A 16,227-nucleotide genomic window follows, 5' to 3' on the forward strand; every position below is an offset into this window, starting at 1 on the left:
TTAGTAAATAAAGAAAGAGGTTTCTAATGTAAATGTCAGCTTCACTTGCTATGTGTCATGTTTTGTTGTGATATCATGGAACCTGATCTAATTCATTAATTTCTGAATAATCACTTCCTGTCTGCCACTCCCTTGTTTGTATCATGTGCTCATAGGAAGAAACACTTTTTTAAAGAAAAAGTACACCAGCCACTAGTTTACCACACTTAAATAATGATGGGGTGTCTCAAAAATTGTTTGAAGAAAGAAGCCAGGTTTTTTAAGTGATGTAAACATTGGTGGTGTATTTTGGGTTTGTTTGTTTTTTGGGTTTGTTTTTTTTTTTTTTTGCTAGTTTGTTTTTTTCAGTCTTGCAGGTCAGTGCTTGGTATTTAGGAAAAGAGAAGCTTCACAGTCCAGTTAGTGGCCATCTAAGGGCTGGAGCCCTCACGTACACAGGTCCTGCTAATGTCTGCAGCTCTTGGAGAGTCCCCTCAGGTGCAAAAGTTTGCCCAGGCTGCAGCCTTCAATTAGTTTGTCTACACAGCTGGGCATGGAGCGCTAGCCAGTGATGGAGAAAGGAATATAGCATTATAAAAATAATGTTAGGGAAATCACCTTAGCCAATAAAATCTGTGCAGCTGACCCTTCTGCCAGAGTTGCCATTATCCTTTAAGCTGCTTTTAAGACAGACATGCAGTTTTTACTGACAGAGGAGAGGTGAGAGTTAAGTGCTGCTTGCTTTCTGGTGATGACCAGGAAAAGCTATTGCTAGTCTAACCTTAAAAGTAACAAATTTATTTTGTTCTCAGCTGGAGAAGCCATGGTAGTTGTATATGAGGCAAGGCTTTATTTCTGTTTTGAGGCAGAGGGGTGGGGATATCGCTCTGACCCTCTTGCTTCATGCTGTTATGGCTGCTAAGGAAACGAGATGATAACGTGCTGCTGTAGCCTAGGTGAGTGCCACCATCGCATCAGAGATTATGGGTACCACGTGGTAATATGTCATACAAGGGGGGGTGAAGACCACAGGGATGACGATAAACTTCACGTTGAGAACTTAGGCGATACAGTTTTAACTTTTAAGTATCAACTGTCATGCTGCAAAAAAAAGGTGTATTCTGGAGCTTCTCCCTCCACTGAGATGATCAGCACGTGCTTGGTTCTGTAGGGAGGATGTGCATGGGGCAAATCCCAGACAGGCAGCCCTCCTCAGACTGACTTTTTTCAGCCCTTCCTGAGCCTGTGGGCAGGGCTGGGGGTCCCCCAGTAGCAGGGTTCAGCTGGGCGCACCCATGTGCTAGGGATGGGGTCAGTGTTTTGTTCCCCAAGTGGGGAGTGCTTCCCAGCCCCTCTCTGCGCTGCCTGGCACAGGGCTGGGCCTCCGTAGGAGCGATTGAGCTCTCAAGAAAAGTAGTATTTGCTCGTGCCCTTGTGTTTAATCAGGAAAAATCTCATTTTGCACTCTGCAGGCAGCTTTTACTGCTTTGCAATCTGTCATCAGGAAAGAGGGCTGCCTGGCTTGCTTTGTTTATATCTAGAAGAAGCAATGATTTCCATTTGTGAGGTGAGCAGCCGTGTCCTCCAAAGAGGGAAGGATGCCAGAGGGGCAAGCTGGGGAAGTCGGGCATTACAGATGCAAGTTGAATTGTAATAGTTAGATTGGGCTCTTGACCTCGCTTCTCCTCCACATTAGAAAACAGACCATTAAATAGGTTTATATAAAATGTGTTTGCAACTCTTCTGCTTTGTACTAGCAGCTCTTTGAGGTTGCTCCTCCCTTGTCCCCCGCAACCTGAGGGGCCATCTTTTTTGCTTCACTTCTTGCTGCTCCTTTTCCATCCCGTCGTTCCCACATTTGAAGCATGGGGTTGCACTGGCCATACTCCCTCGGTGCGGAGGATGACTGGCTCTGGCTCCCTTCTGCCAGGCTCGGTGCCGCTCCTTCTCCCACTTGTGGGCTTGCTCCTGCCCGCCCTGGCCTGCTCCAGCCTGGGGAGCAGGGGACTGGAAAACATGTCTGCGCTGGGGCAGTGCTGCCTGTTCCTGTCCCACCAGGACACGGGAGATAAACTGGGTGGGATTCCCACAGCTCTCCCGTCCCTCCAGCCAGGAGGACATCACGGTGCATCCGGGCGGCCGCAGGTGGAGGCGAGAGGCCACCAGCGCCGTAAGGCCCGGGGCATCCGGGGCCGCGGCTGCGTGGGGCTGGTGTCAGGGTGCAGCTGTGGGAGCCCTGCGCAGGGCCGGCCCGGGACGGGTGTTTATCTTGTGACTGATCTGACTCCAGCCAGCAAAGTTTGGGAGACTCCCAGAGGTCATGACTTGAAAGACATGTGTTGTAATTAATTTCTTATGCCACACTTGTTTTGAAACCTTTTTAATTCTGTGATAAGAGGCAGAATCTGGACTTTGTTTACAATCTGCTGGCTTGGAGGCAGGAACCAGAGAAGTGCTTTGTAAAGCACTGTGAATGTTTTTCTCTCCCTCCCCCCCATTGCAGGATGTATGTGGTATTATCACACCACAACAGTGAAGCTATAAAAGCGTGATTGCGTCCTTTTTTTTTGAAGAGAGAAAACGTATCCTAGAAGAATTTTAACTGCATAAGAACACATCTTTCTCTGAGAAGCTGTGGTAGCGACTTTCTAGAACAATCCAGGGTAAAGAGTGTGGAGGAGACCACCTTTTTTTTTTTTTTTTTTTTTTTTGAGATGTAAATCTTTATTAAATGTTAACTTCTCCACAGTTTGGCAATTTCTTTTTTTTTTTTTTTTTTTAGTTATTTTTACTGGGAATTTAGAAGTGTAAGTGAAAAGGCGCTTCCGAGCTTGCCTGTCTGAACTAGCTTGGGATGAATAAGATGTTACTCAGCAAAAGAATGCATGAGAGACTGTTTTTTGTTCTGAAGTAATTCTTTCTTGGTAGTACTCTTGTATCTCACAGATATAATGTTTGCAACAATCAAATGTCCCCACTGCTATGGTTGTGTGATATCTCAAGTCTTCTAATGTGCATGACCTGGCAACACTCCGTTTATCTTGAAAGTAGGAAAGAATCATAAGGCGGTGCGGGGGATAAAGCCCGCTGAATTTAGTAGCTCAGCCACAGTCACCCAGGAAGTCTGCAAGTATACCTCATCCAAAGCTGGTGCTCCCAGCTCCGAGAAGTCTTTTTCCTTCCAAATAGAAGAAACACTTGCATGCTACAGAAATGCGATTAGCAGTTACCTGAACACAGGGTAATAGACAATTCTTGATTACTGTCAGTTTTGCTTTTAGCTGGGGAGGGAGGATCGCTGGACTGGAGGGGAGGAGAGCACCCAGCAGAGAAGAGGAGGGTACGAGGCAGAAAGCAGCAGGAGGGAGTGTGAAATAGCAGGTTAGATTCAGTTTCCCTTGGGCAAACTACAGGCTGTGTTAGCTGGGTAATACAGGTCCTGCCTTCCCAGCGTGGCTCACCTCTGCTGGCCATTGAGCAGAGCCCTGAAATGGCCTTCAGTGCTGACAAAGTTACTTCTGAAAGGAGGAAGAGACTCTGTTTTAATCGCAGGGTCTTTAGGATGATGGTTCTGATCAAGTTCAGTACTGCAGTTCTTCAGCACTTTCTCCCTTGACCTATGGCTGTGTCAATAGTCTAGTACAAATACACTACCTTTATTTTGTGCTGTCTTTCCAAGCTTCATTTGCAGCTTCGTCTGAGACTACTGTGAGACAGAAATTTTTGTTTCTTGTCAGAAGTATAAAATTTGTATTCTGAATGAATATGATCCTGAGGTGAACTTTTTGTTTTTCGTTATTTGCAGTGTTTTTTCCAAATATTTCAGCTGTGAAAAACAGTATGGTATTTTCACGAATTTGCTCTTTGGTTCAATCTGTCAACTCTGTTTACCTTTCTTATCTTCCAAACTTTAGACTTGTGCAAAAAGTAACTATTTTTCTGCTACCAGCTGGGAAACAGTTACATGCAGTACTCACAGAATACTTGATAAAATACGCTGCTTTTTTGTGTCATTAATAAGATGTTTTTTATTTTTTTTTTGCTGTATCTGCAGTGTGTAGTAAGAGTCGTCATAGTTTGGTCTGTCATTTTGCTTCATTTTGTTTTGCTTTGCGTAACATGTACCCATTTTCTTTCGGAAAGAAGAGACTCCCTTTGTGCCTGTATGGGGAGCAAATGGTGCTCCCCTCAATTGCTTGATTTTCTGAGTGAATAGAAAAGTGTGCTTTATGCAGGTCAAAAATGGAGTAGGTGAAATAAAATAATTAAAGGGTTGCTTTTTAATAACTTTAAACTGTAAAGTTTATAATGATGACTTGCTGAAGAGATGGCAGGTCATTATAGGTTGGAGAGTGGTGGTTGTTGGGATTTGGGGCGGGGGGAGTTTCTTCCCGAGCATCTTTGAATAGGGTTGATAGCCCTCCCATTTTGGTACCATCAGCTGAGTGAATACAATTTTTGATGGCTGCTGGGAGTTGTTGGGCGCATGGTGATAGGCTTGATTTGTCAGACTCTGGCCAGCAGGAGAGCTGCTTACAGGGGATGCTATCACTCTCTGCATGCATCACCTGCCCTTTACTGCTGCCGGGTGTCCGCTCAGCACTGACCAGCCTGGGAAACCAACTTGCCCATAAAACCTCCATACCAGCACCTGTGACCTTGGGATGAACACAAGAATGACCGGTGGCTGAGATGTGCAAGAGAAACATGACTTCCCCTAACTTCCCACTAGTCCCCTGCAGGAAAAGGGAAACGTTAACTAATACTTTAAAAAAACCAACCAAACAAACAAAAAAACCCCCCAAAAAACAGAATAACAACTGTGTACAGTTCTGGTCCCTGTTATACAAAAAAGACGTGGACAGGCTGGAGGGCATCCAGAGAAGGGCCACCAAGATGACCAAGGGTCCGGGAAGCCTGCCGTGTGAGGGTAGGCTGAGAGAGCTGGGTTTGTTCAGCCTTGAGAAAAGGAGGCTTAGAGAGGATCTCATCACCATGTACCAGTACTTAAAGGGGAGCTACAAAGATGATGGAGACTCCCTTTTTACAAGGAGTCACATGGTGAGGACAAGGGGTAACGGGTACAAGTTACTCCCAGGGAGGTTCCGATTGGACACGAGAGGTAAATTTTTCACCATGAGAAATAATTGGAATAATCTCCCCAGGGAAGTGGTCGACTCCGCTACGTTGAATGCGTTTAAGACTCAGCTGGACATGGTGCTGGGCCATCTTGTCTAGATTGTGCTAGAAAGGTTGGACCAGATGATCCTTGAGGTCCCTTCCAACCTGCTATTCTGTGATTCTATGAACAACAAAGCCAAAGGTCAAAACCCACAATTTTCTAATGCTCCAATAACATAACCTTGGCTTAATGCAGTTTGTGGAGGGAAACAAGGGGAGAAGGGCTGTTTCTGTCATGTTTTATAGTAGAAAAGAAGTCACATCTGAAACTTAGAGGAGGAAGACCCTGATAATCCTAGTAAATACGGCCTTAGTAAACACCATCCACAAATTTGCGTCTAAAATTTGGAGTTCCATAGCTGGCTTTTGGGCTAGTTTGAGGAGCTGGGTTTGGATGTTTCTGAGGTTGAGGATAGCTTTGGGAGGTACAGGCCTGAGCACTTCCTTACATTTGGTAGCACCCTTCTCCAAATGCCTTACTTGCTTCATCAGGCAAACTTGCAGGTCCAGCAACAGCTTCTGTTCCTTCGGAGCAGTGCAGCAAGTCAAAAATAAAAGGCCTTCTGTCGAGAAGGCCAGAGGTTCAGCAAGGGAACAGTGGCCTCTCAAGACAGGCAGTGGGAAGTGCAGGAGACCACACCAGCAGCGCAGGCTGAACTCCCAAGGAGTTGTCTCCATCCTCAAGGCAAGCGGCCTAAAAATGTTTCTTAAGCATGTCTGACACCATAAAGAGAGCCTGAGCCCTAATGCAATTATAGTTTTGCTTGCTGTAACACGCTAGACCAAGGAACCAAATAACATTCGCTTTCTTGAAAGAGGGCAGGATATTTTGAGTTTGTAAACATGTTGGGAGTAGACAGACGCATTTGTGTTCCTGAGATTTTAATCCGAACCTGCTAATGAATGCTTCCTAAGCAGGAAGGCAAGTTTATCTTTTTGATACGGAATTGCTATAGAAGGAAGGTTGCCTTTTGCAAAACTGCAGTTGACTAGGTTTAGTAGGGGCTAGACTAGAGTAGGATGTTGTTCTCAAATTTTCTTTCTAGTGCAGTTATTTGGTGAAATTTCTTCTCAAAAATATGTCACTGAGTTTACAGTCTACAAACAAGTGTTTGGAAACATTTGTTTTAGAAACTAAAGGACTGAGATTAAGGATATTAAGGGTAACATGTTCTCTTGTTAATTTGAACTTGTCCCTTTTGATCTTGTTTGTGCTTCAAAAGGCCTGTTGAATGTCACAGATTAACTGTAACATTTAGGTAGTCTTCTAAAGGTGGATGAGATTGTCCAGGTCCTTGTGATTTGGTGATATGAGGGGAGAGGAGCGAGTGTGTGTGCACGTCTGTGCATGTGTGGGATACATTACTTGACTTCGATGGAATAGCAGCTACAGCTACTTCACCTACTGTGTGTTTTTCAGGTTGGTTCACACAGAGGTTGCTGGCATCAGCGATAGCTGGATTTTTTTAATATTCCTGTAACACACAGGATGCAATGCTAGCATTCAGATAACCTTATTTTTCCCTCCATTAAATACTCCTTGATGAGTGATATTGGCACGGGACCTCCCCCCTAGCCATAGTTCAATTCATATCTGTTTCCTCTTAAATCCCTTTGCATGTGGTCAGCCTTACAGGTCACAAATGAGAGACTGCCAGCTTATTTGTTGTCTGATTGCATTTTGGTTTTGATCTTTCTGAGAAAATAGACACTGAATGCAACTTATGTCAAACAGGGACAGTGTAGCTGGGACACAGAAAGGTAGAAGGGTTAAACATGACACGTTCCCTTGAAACGGTTGTGTGACTGCTGCTAATTTGAATGCTCAGTAATAGAGATCTGTTGGATGGAGGGGTTACCCTTCACTATTAATGACTCATTGGCCTCCTTCCCAAGCTGCCTGAAGTGCAGCTCTCCCTAGTGGAAGTAATTTTGTCTTTGAAGTACTTTCCAGAGCTGTCAACTAATGTTCCACAGTTCCCAGAGGAAATAATAAGCCATGAGTGCATGTAAGCTGAAAACGTAGAGTCTGAAATGAACTGTTCCTATAGGAGCCTGGCAGTCTGCTTCTCTGTGGAATTTAGCTTGTTTATACAATCTTATCTGGCTAAGCTTTGGTATTTCATCTGGCAGGCAGTTCCTATGAAAAGCAGCTGTCCAAGCAGTGGGAGTGGTGCTCCTGGTGGTTTTTTCAGAAGGTCTATAATTTCTTGTTTCATGTAAATTAAAGAAATACAATACTCTCTTGGCTATAACCAGATGCTCTAAGCAGTTTTCTTTCCCTTATAAATAGCCCTTTAAATATGCTCTGCTGTTATGTACTGTATGACTTAACTATAGGCTTCATGATGCCCACCAGGAAGGTATATGTATTCTGTAAAGTCACAAGCTGACTACAGCGTTGTTAGAAGAGTACCTCAAAGATGTTACCATCTATAACTTTCTACATATGTTTAAAAAAATAGTAATATTCTGATAGTAAAATATCCATGCTTGGAAGTGAAAGCTTCCTTTAATGGGTTTTACTGTTGCTGGACAAGTGAAGGTAGTTCCACCAGTTTAAAAAAAAAAAAACAACAAAAAACAACCGACCAACCAAACAAAAAAACACCACACCACCACCACTGCTGTCAAGAAAGTGAGCACAGGTACATCTCTGTGTGAAGAGATCTGTAGCATACATCTTCTCTAGCACTTACCTCATGGGTAAGTGGGTAGTGACAACTCTATTTTAAAAAAAAAAAAAAAAAGGAAAATAAGCACATATTAACAGAAAGGATGCAGCCAAAATACTTAAGGGTTTATGTAACTCATTGCCTGATAACAAAATGTTTCTCAAAAATGTACCGAAAACTGAATCTTTTGGGGAGAAGAGTTGCAATAATACTCAGCGCCTACAGACAAGTTGGAGGTATTTTTTTGTGTAGCTTTGGGTTGTGGTTTCATATAGGACAGAACTGGAAAGCTGAGGATTCCTTCTCCAACTGTGGTAAATGTTCTTGTTCACCTCTTTTTACAGGAAGAGTATTTGCAGTAAGATGCAAATTATGGGCACACATAAAATTCAGGTCCAAGTCTTCCGAAGTTTAGTGGTTATCCAGGATTATCCGTCCAGCTCATAGCGCATCTTCGTCTGAAAGCACTACATCTTGTACATGAAAATGCTCCATGTAATCTGCCCCATTCTAAGAAATGGGGGTCACATTCAGCACCTAAAAGACTAATTCTCCCTCTGTCACCTGCATGTAACATTTCAGTCTGGCCTCATTCAAGACACAGGAAAACATGACACCCTATAAAATATGAGGCTTTAAGCAGTGTTCAGATGTGCCACTTGATGGCACTTCTCCTGCCAGCATGCATGCAGATTTCTATAGACCCTTTGCCCTGCAAAGGGAGAATTTGATATTGCAACAAACGAAACGTGAAAAACGAGCTCCGTCTGGTTCCATATGGTATATACTGGTCTTCACAAGACCTGGCACCAAGCACGGTCTGTTCCATTAGCTAAAGTGGCATTCCGGCTTGCAATCCTATATGGTGAGAAACTCAAAACCTAAGAACAAGTTACTGACCTTCATTAAAAGTGTGTCATTGTAAATTATGCAACGATACAGTTTTCATTTCAGTCTGACATGTGCCAGCTGAACAGTACACTGCTGGAAATAGGCAATACACCACTGTTTGACCACCCCGTAGTTGATAAAAGGGAGTGATGTTGGCTGACTTCTCCCAGGTCCCTTGTGAGGAAGGAAACTTTTTTTCGTTGTGCTAGGAATTGATGACTTTCTGCTGCTACAGCAACAGCTGATGTTAAACTTCAGTGGAGATACTTTGCTTTATTCCTATATTCCTATAAATATTGCTATATTTATAGCAAGAGTAGTGGCTCTGAATAGCTGGGGGGTGTGTGTGTGTGGTGTGTCTGTTTTGTTCTCGCTTTGTTTTTTTTAATTTTTTATTTTAAGGTGAAGTCCCAAGCAAGCATAACTGCTATCGAGCAGGTCATCTTGAATACAAATAATGTAATAATCCCTGTATTGTCAAGGGGCATGTATTCCGTACTTTAACTTTTTCTAGAAAATAGAGTTAATTGGTATTTTTTTGTAGAAGCTCTCCAAATTAGCTCTCATTTCTCTAACCTATAATAGGTTTTAACAGTTTTACCTGTTAAAATCGGGACTTCATCCTTCTCATATGTAATCCTGTTTAGGGTCAGAGTTGGAAACTAACGCCTGACAACTGTTTTAAAAAACAAAAAATCCAGTCATCAACAGGACACGGACTTAATTTTTGCATGTGCTCCAGCCCTGAAGTACTAAATCCAAGAGCGGTTAGTGGTCCAACACTGAAAGTAGCCTGTATCCCTTGTAATGTAATCCCTGCTTCTGCCTGGTTCATGTTTAGAGGAATAAGATAGCATTTTTGTGGTAAGCTGGGCTTTTTGTTGTTAAAGGAGGTGGTGGTTTTGAAGCTGCTCAGAGGTTAGGAATGCTGGCAATCATCTGGGGAGACAGAGTAGTGGGCTGAGCGCAGGTGAGGAGGTCACAGGCACAAAACAACCACTTCTTTTGTGCCATTGCACATTGGTGCTTCAGCCAAAGGAAGCTGCTTCAAAAGTGACCTGTGTGTGTCAGGAGGACCGTCGTAATTCTCCTGTGACATTACTACCTGATCATCACCAGCTTGCATGTTGAGAGAATTAACTCTCAGGGTGGTTGTTAATTTAAGGGGAAGAAAACAGTATTGTCAACAAATCTTCCTAGGTGAATTATTTGGTAAAGCTTTTGCAAGTCTGCCTTAAAGTGGTTCAGTATTAATACGCTAACATAGAGAGGGAGAGAGCAGTTACCTGGGTGCTTTCGGGGAATAGATGTATAACTAGGGCATGTGTTTCATTTTACGGGCAGTACAATAAACTACACTTGCCAACCTAATTTTCTGAGTCTTTAAGGGATGCAGCTTTTGTTTTGAGTTTGGTTTGCCAGTACTGCAAGAGACAGTCTTAAACACATAAACCCACATGTAATATTAAGTGCCATCTTAAACTGAAATTTTGGGATAAAGGTTGTCTTGGGCTTTAAGGTACAGTGCTACTATTCTACAGCGCTCTGTTTCAAGTGAGGAAGAATTTCGATTCTAAATCTGAATCCCCAAGTTGTTTTCCTAGGGCTGTCACAGAAATTTATCAGTGAGTTGTAAGGGTGAGCAGGGCACAGTGTTTGAGACTGTGGTGATGAAAGACATCTCTTGTAGACCTATACTTTACAAGGAAATAACACTTGTTGCCGACTTTCAAAATCATCCATCAAAACTTAGTCTAGGTCCATGTAGATGATGGTGATCCTGTTGATGAAAGAAAAGGAACAATACCTGGCTTTGGCTGCCGCAGGTGGCTTGTGCATTCAAAAGAGTAGACACTGCACTGACTCTGCTTGCCAGGTGGACTTGAGAAGGTGCCGTCTCCACGCAGTCACTGGTCTTGGCTGTGAATACGCTCCCAGGAACCAGTTGGGAGCTTCTCGTCTTCGGGTGATTTTAAGGACTTCCAGTCCTGTGCCTCACCAGTCTAAATTACAAAGTAGGGCCTGTGCAGTCGGTATGGCTCTGAACAGCCTGGGAGGAGAGACAAGAGGCGAGGTGTGAAGTTAAACACAATAAACTTGTCCAAGGAGTATCTTTATTTCACAGAAGCTCTTCCTTCAGGATGACCTTCTAGATGCCTTGTGATGTCAAGTGTTAGTATAGCCAGTGTAAATAAGTTACAGGGGAATGCAGAAATAGTCTTTCTAAAGTCTTCAAATGATTTTTTTTCCAGCCCAAAGGACTATGTAGGATCACAGAATAATTTAGGCTGGAAGGGACCTCTGGAGGCCAGCTAATCCAACACCCTGCTCCAAGCAGGCTCAGTTAGATCAGGTTGCTGCTTTGTACTTTTTTTCGTGTCCTTTGAGTTGTGTAACTTCATGTCACTTAATTGAAGTCTGACAATAATATGCCTTGAAAGCTGATTTGAAAATGAGACCTTACAAGAAAAAAAAATGTAATTATAAGCTTGTTTTTACTAATACTTTTTTTTTTTTTTTCCCAACCTTTAGCAGGTAGAGGTATTGTCTTACTTTCTCCAATGTTACTATGCACAGTCAATTTGTCAGAAATAAAATTTTCTTAGTGGCAGTTCTATAGTTGTACTTTTGTGTTTTACTGCTCGTCTTCAACAGCAGAATAAACCGAAAGTCTGTTAGTTTATCTGAAAAGTGTTAGCATGCATAAACTCCCAGTGAAATAATTCTCCAGCTAGTGCATGCTTGACGTTTAAAATACGCAGAGTATTTTTAATGTGAAATGCAGTGACGCATTTTGTACATTAAATTCATGACTAAGTATTTTTTATGCAAAGCACAACATGAGCTTCTTATATGGAATAACTTGTCATATTACTTGGCTGATTTAAAGCTGATCATTCTGCACATGCCCTTGAGATACCACTACAGAGACAGAAATATTTAAACAAGTCCTTAAGCAGTAGACCCTACAAAGGCTGCTTTCCTATGGATCTTCCTCTCAAGGGCAGGAGTGTGTGTACGAGTCCGTGTCTTGTTCTGTGATCCCTTACATATGGACTCGGCAGCAGAGCAGTTTCTTTCTCCCTGCTTCTCTTCCTACCAGGCCGCTTGCTTACACAGAACTTTTTTGGTACCTGGTGCTTTTAGCACTTCTTATTGCTGTCAAATTCAGCTGAAGTGAAGTAAAATATTCCAAAGAGCAAAATGCTGTACCAAGAGATGCATATTAACATAAATTCCTTACTAAAAAAGGCTAGGCTAAAAGCACATATCCAACTACTCTCTCACACCCTGCCTTCATGTTTTAAGGTCTGCTATCAGTTAAGGCTGTGTATTGGATATTAAAATACTCCCCGATTCAGACTTTTAGGCTAAGAATGTGTATATGCTCCTTGCCCACTTGAGATGTGTGTATACAATTACAGTCCAACTCTGAAAATACGGTCTCACGTCTAAGATGGTGTACCAGGCCTGCAGCTGCAAGTAATTGCATTCTGCACAGCTGACAACAGGAGTTGAAAATAAGAAGTCTTTTTCCCTTAAAATATGGAAGAAATATGCGTAGTCATTGAAAACAACTCATTTATTCTGAATGATGTGCTGCTGGACATAAAATGAAACAATGGTTAGAGTAAGCGGAAGAATTAATTGGATTTTTTTCCAAATTATTAGGAGTGTGTCTTCATTGAACCAGATTTAAGAGGAAAATGCCCTGTAGGTTGAATTATTCTCTGTTTAATTGATACATTGGTACTGTTTCTCTTTCAGATGAAGTGGACTACAGTAATTTTGGGACCAACACGCTATCGAGGAAGAAGAAGGCTCTGGTGACACTCCGCAATGACAACCTCCGCCGGCGTCCCCACATTAACATTAGCATGCCTCATGATTTTAGACCAGTGTCTTCCATAATCGATGTGGACATTCTTCCTGAAACGCACAGGAGAGTGAGGCTGTATCGGCATGGGTGTGAGAAACCCTTGGGATTTTACATTCGCGACGGCACCAGCGTAAGGGTTACTCCTCATGGACTAGAAAAAGTACCCGGTATCTTCATCTCTCGTATGGTTCCTGGAGGCTTAGCGGAGAGCACAGGCTTGCTGGCTGTGAATGATGAAGTCCTGGAAGTTAACGGCATTGAAGTAGCAGGAAAAACTCTCGACCAAGTCACAGACATGATGATTGCCAACAGCCATAATCTTATTATCACGGTCAAGCCGGCAAACCAGAGGAACAATATTATTCGAAGCAGTAGGATGTCGGGTAGCTCTGGCCAGTCTACAGACAGCACTGCTAGTCACCATAGCTTGCCTACATCCCACGTGCTGCAGAACTTCCACCCTGATGAAATGGAGAGTGACGAAGAGGCTGACATTGTCATCGAGGGCGGTCTGGAGCCACAGCACATTCCTAAACTGCACAGCCTTACTTCCAGTAGCCTCTCTCGAATCAATGGCAGCAGCCTGAGCCACAGACTTCAAAGGGACCTGGTGCTCAACAACAACTCTGGCCGAGAAAGCAACGGCAACATCCACAAATTACTCAGTTCCTTAAAAACTGATCCCCGACACAGTCTGGTTATCCCCAGAGGAGGTATCGAGGAGGATGGAACAGTCATTACACTTTAGTAGCAATTCCCGCAACTCTCCTTTCAGTCTTAAGTGCCAATTGGGACAATTGACTCTTGCAACATGTTATGCACAAAACAGAGAGCTGATATTCTCGTAGACCTCACGGGTGCAGAAAACTGTTGCTTTCTAGGAAACGTGGCATCTGGAGCTAGACATAAAACTGTCATGCAGCGCAAAATTAGTCAGGAGAAAGCCAGAGTGTAAAACCTGGTTTATGTCCAAGCCCTAAAGTGAGAAAACAAATTTGGTTCAGTTGGTATAAATCTAGGCAGTCTTACAGGCTACCAACGGCAGTGCTACATACTTGCGTTTGAATGCATGGGTGGATGTATTTATACATGCATGTATATGAATTAGATTTTAATAGTAACAGACATCTCTATTTGAAGTGGAATCTGGTTTTCTTCTAATACCAGTTTAAAGAGTGCTTCTTAATAGCCATCCGATCTTCTACCGTTACATACAGACCTGCCACTAACTTGTTTACACCATATTTGCAACCTTATGTCTAATCCAGACAAGCTCTATAAAGGTAGCGGTTTCCTACTCTGGTGGTAACAACTTTAGGGAGATGCTGCAAATACATTTTCCAAATGAAATGATCTATATGTATTTTTTTAAAAGCCTAACGAGGCAGTGTTGGAGGATGTTGGTGTTATTGCTGTGAGACCAGCACCACCTGCTGCTCAGAGGCAGGCCTGCCTGCAGCACGGATGCGTGCTGCACAGGGAAAAAAAAAAAAAACCACGCCAATAAGGTCTTAAAACTAGGTTCAGCACCATTATGTGTAATGTATTCTTTTTTGATATTTATTAGATAATACCTCTCTTTTAATTTTTTTTCCCCCATCATCTCTGTTTTTTCAATATCATGTGAATTTTAGGGATGCAAGCAAGAAGGCAACAAAAGTGGAAGAGTGTGCTAGGACGGTCCCCTTCACCTCAGAGCTGACACAGGTCCTTGCTGTACGTTTGGGGCAACCTAAACTCGCAAGGTCTTCCCTTACAAAAGATTGGCTGATTGCTATACAGAGGAGGGATGCTAACTGACTGTCAAGCCTAACTTAGAATAGTTCTGGTATTTTTGGACTCTTCTAGTAATCGTAAAGCTTAACGTCTACACAGGATTTCTAGAAACTTAAAATATACTGGATGTTTGCGATGGTCAGACATCTTTACTGGATGCTGGCTAGTGGGTAACCAGTGACCGTTGAGTCGATAACTGTCTGCTTCTGAAAATGCCATGAATTTATGAAAGTGGTCTAATCTAAAGTATTTTGTTATATCTTGATCAGTGTAAGGAACAAAATATAAATGTTTTACAATGTATTTTTCTACTTTTAGCTTGTGTCATTTTCTTTTTGTTTTTAACTTTGTAGTATATTAAAGCTTTTTTATATGGTGGAATAGACATTTCTTAAATATTGTATGGATATGAAAATTCAGAAGTCTTGGTTTGAACAAATTACATTCCATTTTGGAATCTGTAATGTCTGGACAAAGGATGTGCGGACTAATTCATTGTCGCTAATTTAGAATACCTGTGGAACAACCAGTCTTCTGTTCATTGTTAAATATGTTTGGGACATTGAACTTAGTTTATTCCTTTTAGATTTTCTTTAAAAGTTTATTTTAAAATTCTTTCACTTACTCTAATTAAACCTCTTCTAGGTATCACAGCAGTTATAGAGCTGTACTTGTTTTTCCCAGCACAGTAAGAATGGAACATTGATCCTGTTCGTCTTAAAACTGTGTTTGTACTTTACCAAAGGTTTTCATTTTTTTAAAAAAATCTGATTATTGGTGCAGTAAAAAAAAATTAATGGCTGGATGTGCTTCAGTCAATCAGACCATCTTATCAGGAAAATTTTGTTACACCTTAAATAAGACTACTTTTATGAATAGTGGATTTGTCTGGCTGAAGTTACTGATTTTACCTTATTTAATTGATGAAAGTGTGACCTGTCCGCAATAAAATGTGCACTGTCTTGCTTCTATGCTATATCCTTTCCCCTAGGCTCAAGCACATCTTTCTGTAGAAGTATCTCCCTTCCCTGGGGAAACAAGATACCTGGTTTTGATGACTCTTCAGATGCGTAACCATTTTAGTAACGCTTTTCACTCCACCAGTACAACTTTGATGCTTCTGGTGGTTGTTACTGATGCCAAGTTTCTTTCCGTAATGTTTTTTCCCAGTACTGCTTTTACTAAAGGGTACCGTTACACCGATTCCCATGGGAACCAAGTGGTTTGCTGCGGCTTGCTTAAACCTCGTGGCTCTGAGGAGCGGGGGGAGTTCGGGCTACTCAGGAGAAGCCCACGATCCCTCCGCCTTAGTGACAGGCCGGGGTGACCTTCGTGACAGACCTCTGCCCAGAGACCGCTCCCTGGCTGTCCAAATAAAGCCTCGTAGTACAAAACATCCAAACTCAGCCCGGGACGTAGGAAACCTAAGTTGCATCTCGCACGCTAGCGTGAACGTATTGTGCCAAAGAGTTCAAGGGCGAGCCGAGAATAGCAAGCTATCCATCTGCCACCGCGCGACGTGACTTTCAAGGCTTGCAAGCATTTTTGTGCCCATTTGCATCACCTAGAAGAGAGAAAAAACAGCTTCTGTTCATGTTGATAACCGAAGCTGTCTCACACGAGTTGCCTTTCCCCGTTCAGGCTGTCACCGGCAGAAGCCCCTGTGTGGAAAGGCGGCGGAGCGGTTCGGGCTTCGCGCACCCAGGGGCCCCTTGGGGTACGGGATGAAGCTGCTGAAGGGGGCTCTAAGCGCGGGTGCGGGGGCAGAGGCAGGCTGCTCCCCCGCAGAGGACAAACCCCCCCCCAACCGCCCCTTGCCGCCGGCGCCGCCTTCCCGCCCGGGGC

General features: G+C 43.0%; 1 protein-coding gene across 1 annotated transcript in view; it reads left to right on the top strand.

Moving 5' to 3' along the window:
* Positions 1-15,510, top strand: part of PARD6G (par-6 family cell polarity regulator gamma) — a 69,732-nt gene extending 54,222 nt beyond the window's left edge. Inside the window, exon 3 of the mRNA XM_087736558.1 lies at positions 12,495-15,510. Coding sequence (XP_087592684.1) covers positions 12,495-13,354 — 860 coding nt within the window. The 3' untranslated portion in view covers positions 13,355-15,510. The remainder of the gene's footprint in view (positions 1-12,494) is intronic.
* The last annotated feature ends 717 nt before the right edge of the window (positions 15,511-16,227 follow it).

This window comes from Nipponia nippon, unplaced genomic scaffold (genome assembly GCF_047370975.1).
Source record: "Nipponia nippon isolate SJK-2023a ecotype South Korea unplaced genomic scaffold, ASM4737097v1 scaffold_1, whole genome shotgun sequence".
Lineage (NCBI taxonomy): Eukaryota > Metazoa > Chordata > Aves > Pelecaniformes > Threskiornithidae > Nipponia > Nipponia nippon.